The 1,829-nt window shown below is 45.1% G+C and overlaps 1 protein-coding gene across 7 annotated transcripts in view; it reads left to right on the top strand.

The window, feature by feature from the left end:
• The window catches only part of adgrb1a (adhesion G protein-coupled receptor B1a), a 156,408-nt gene that overhangs the window by 91,490 nt on the left and 63,089 nt on the right, over positions 1-1,829 (top strand). For all 7 annotated transcript variants that reach the window (XM_031868618.1, XM_031868614.1, XM_031868617.1 and 4 more), the window contains one exon: positions 1,414-1,557. In XM_031868618.1, the coding sequence (XP_031724478.1) occupies positions 1,414-1,557 (144 nt within the window). The remainder of the gene's footprint in view (positions 1-1,413; positions 1,558-1,829) is intronic.

Here is a 1,829-nt window from a genome sequence, read left to right as displayed (position 1 = left end):
GTGTGTGTGTGTGTGTGTGTGTGTGTGTGTGTGTGTGTGTGTGTGTGGATTAGTAAAAGAGAAGGGAAAGGAACAAAAGAAAATGAAATAAAACAAAGATTAAGATCCTCCGCGTCGCGCTGGAGTTCGGTAAACTGTTCTCCCACTTGATGGAGAGTGGAGAGTGGAAGTTCTCTCTCTCTCTTTCTGAAGAAGTCTTGCTTCTTCACTTCTGCAGGAATAGAAGGGTTAGCTTCGTGGATACGAACGAAGATAAAATAGACAGTTTGGTGAATTCGGCCAGCGAATATAAACTGTTAAACCTAGGTTTTGGTTAAAAAGGGAAACAACATTGGTGTGCTCCCTAGCTCGACGGAGGTCGAAGGGAAAAAGCATTGAGGTGGGGGTTGCTGGTTGTTTTGTAGAACGGTGGCTGAACCACAGGGGTCCTGGGGTGTCTTGGCTCTCGGCCAATTCGATTGCAGCGCTGCTTTCAGGTAACTTCAGGAACCCATCGTTTTTGGGGGGGAGGAAACTCACACCCTAATGTGAATTTCTTTAGAGTTGGGGGGTTTGTTGCTCATCAAACTACAATCAGGATGAAACCTTTGCTTGCAAAAGGGAAGGCCTGACTCTCTTTGTTCCACAGCACACGTCGAAGCCATATAGCCAGATTCCAACACAAGTATGATATGAAACAGGTGGGAGAAGACCAAGGTAGGCTGCACAACAAAACAATACACGTGAGGAGAGTGAACTTTCAAAATAAAACAGGAAACAAAATCCCAGGACCGTGACACGGGACCACTGGTCAGGTCAGGTTGATTTAATCTATACAGTCTTTACAGCATATGGGTTATGCCTGAAATAAGGACTATGTAACAAACATTTAAGAGATTTTAGGGTGTTGGTCTACGCTAAGTGGGCCTGTAGAGACCCCACTGCATTGTGAAGCTTCCAAAGGAAAAATACCATCGTCTTGTCGAGTCGAGGGAACCAGTCTGTGTCAAGTGAATCACTGCGATGCTAATCATCTCTGCAGCACGCTAACCCCAGGACTGTTATCAGATTCTGATTCAAAGGTTGTTAGATTGTGATTGGTGCACAGACACTTGTTTCCAGATGATCTCTGCCCACTTTAGACCAGAGAAAAACACATCTCTCATGTGAAATCACTAACTAACTCTGGCAGAACATTTTGTGTTCACCTGATGCCCATGAATTATAGGAAGAAGCTGATTGAGGAAAAACATTTTCAGGGCTTTTGGTAGGTCGGTAAAATATAGAGCAAAGATCCCGTAAGAGACGGACAGACATGCAGCAGTTGCAGTGTTGACAGCAGTAGAATATTGCAAATATGGAGAAAGATAATGTAAATATTGATTAAAGTAGGCGTATTAAGTGAGTTTCAGTCGTCCTTTTTCTATGTTACAGTTTTGAGCGTCCACAAGCGTCCGGTGGTGGGTCACGCAGACATCAGCTTCCCCATGAAGGGCTGGAGGGGCATGGTGGACTGGGCCCGCAGCTCTGAGGACAGAGTCACCATCCCCAAGAACATCCTGTCTACTGGCAAGCCAGGTGAGAGCTGTGACACACCTCTGAAACACATCTCACCTATTCATCCCACTGAAACACAAGACACAGGAGAGTGACAACACTCCTGTGGACACTCATGTAACATCTGACAAAAATTATGAGTCTCTTGGATTATTTATAAATGTGTCCTTTGAGAGCAAAACATGTTCCCAGGAATACTGATTACAGCCGGCCTGTCAGCCTTCTGGTTCTGGATTCAAAATGTGTGCACTTGTGTGTGTGTGTGTGTGTGTGTGTGTGTGTGTGTGTGTGTG

Source organism: Anarrhichthys ocellatus, unplaced genomic scaffold (assembly GCF_004355925.1).
Source record: "Anarrhichthys ocellatus isolate YVR2014 unplaced genomic scaffold, GSC_Weel_1.0 scaffold43, whole genome shotgun sequence".
Taxonomy (NCBI): Eukaryota; Metazoa; Chordata; class Actinopteri; order Perciformes; family Anarhichadidae; genus Anarrhichthys; species Anarrhichthys ocellatus.
This window is presented reverse-complemented; position numbering and strand designations above follow the sequence as displayed.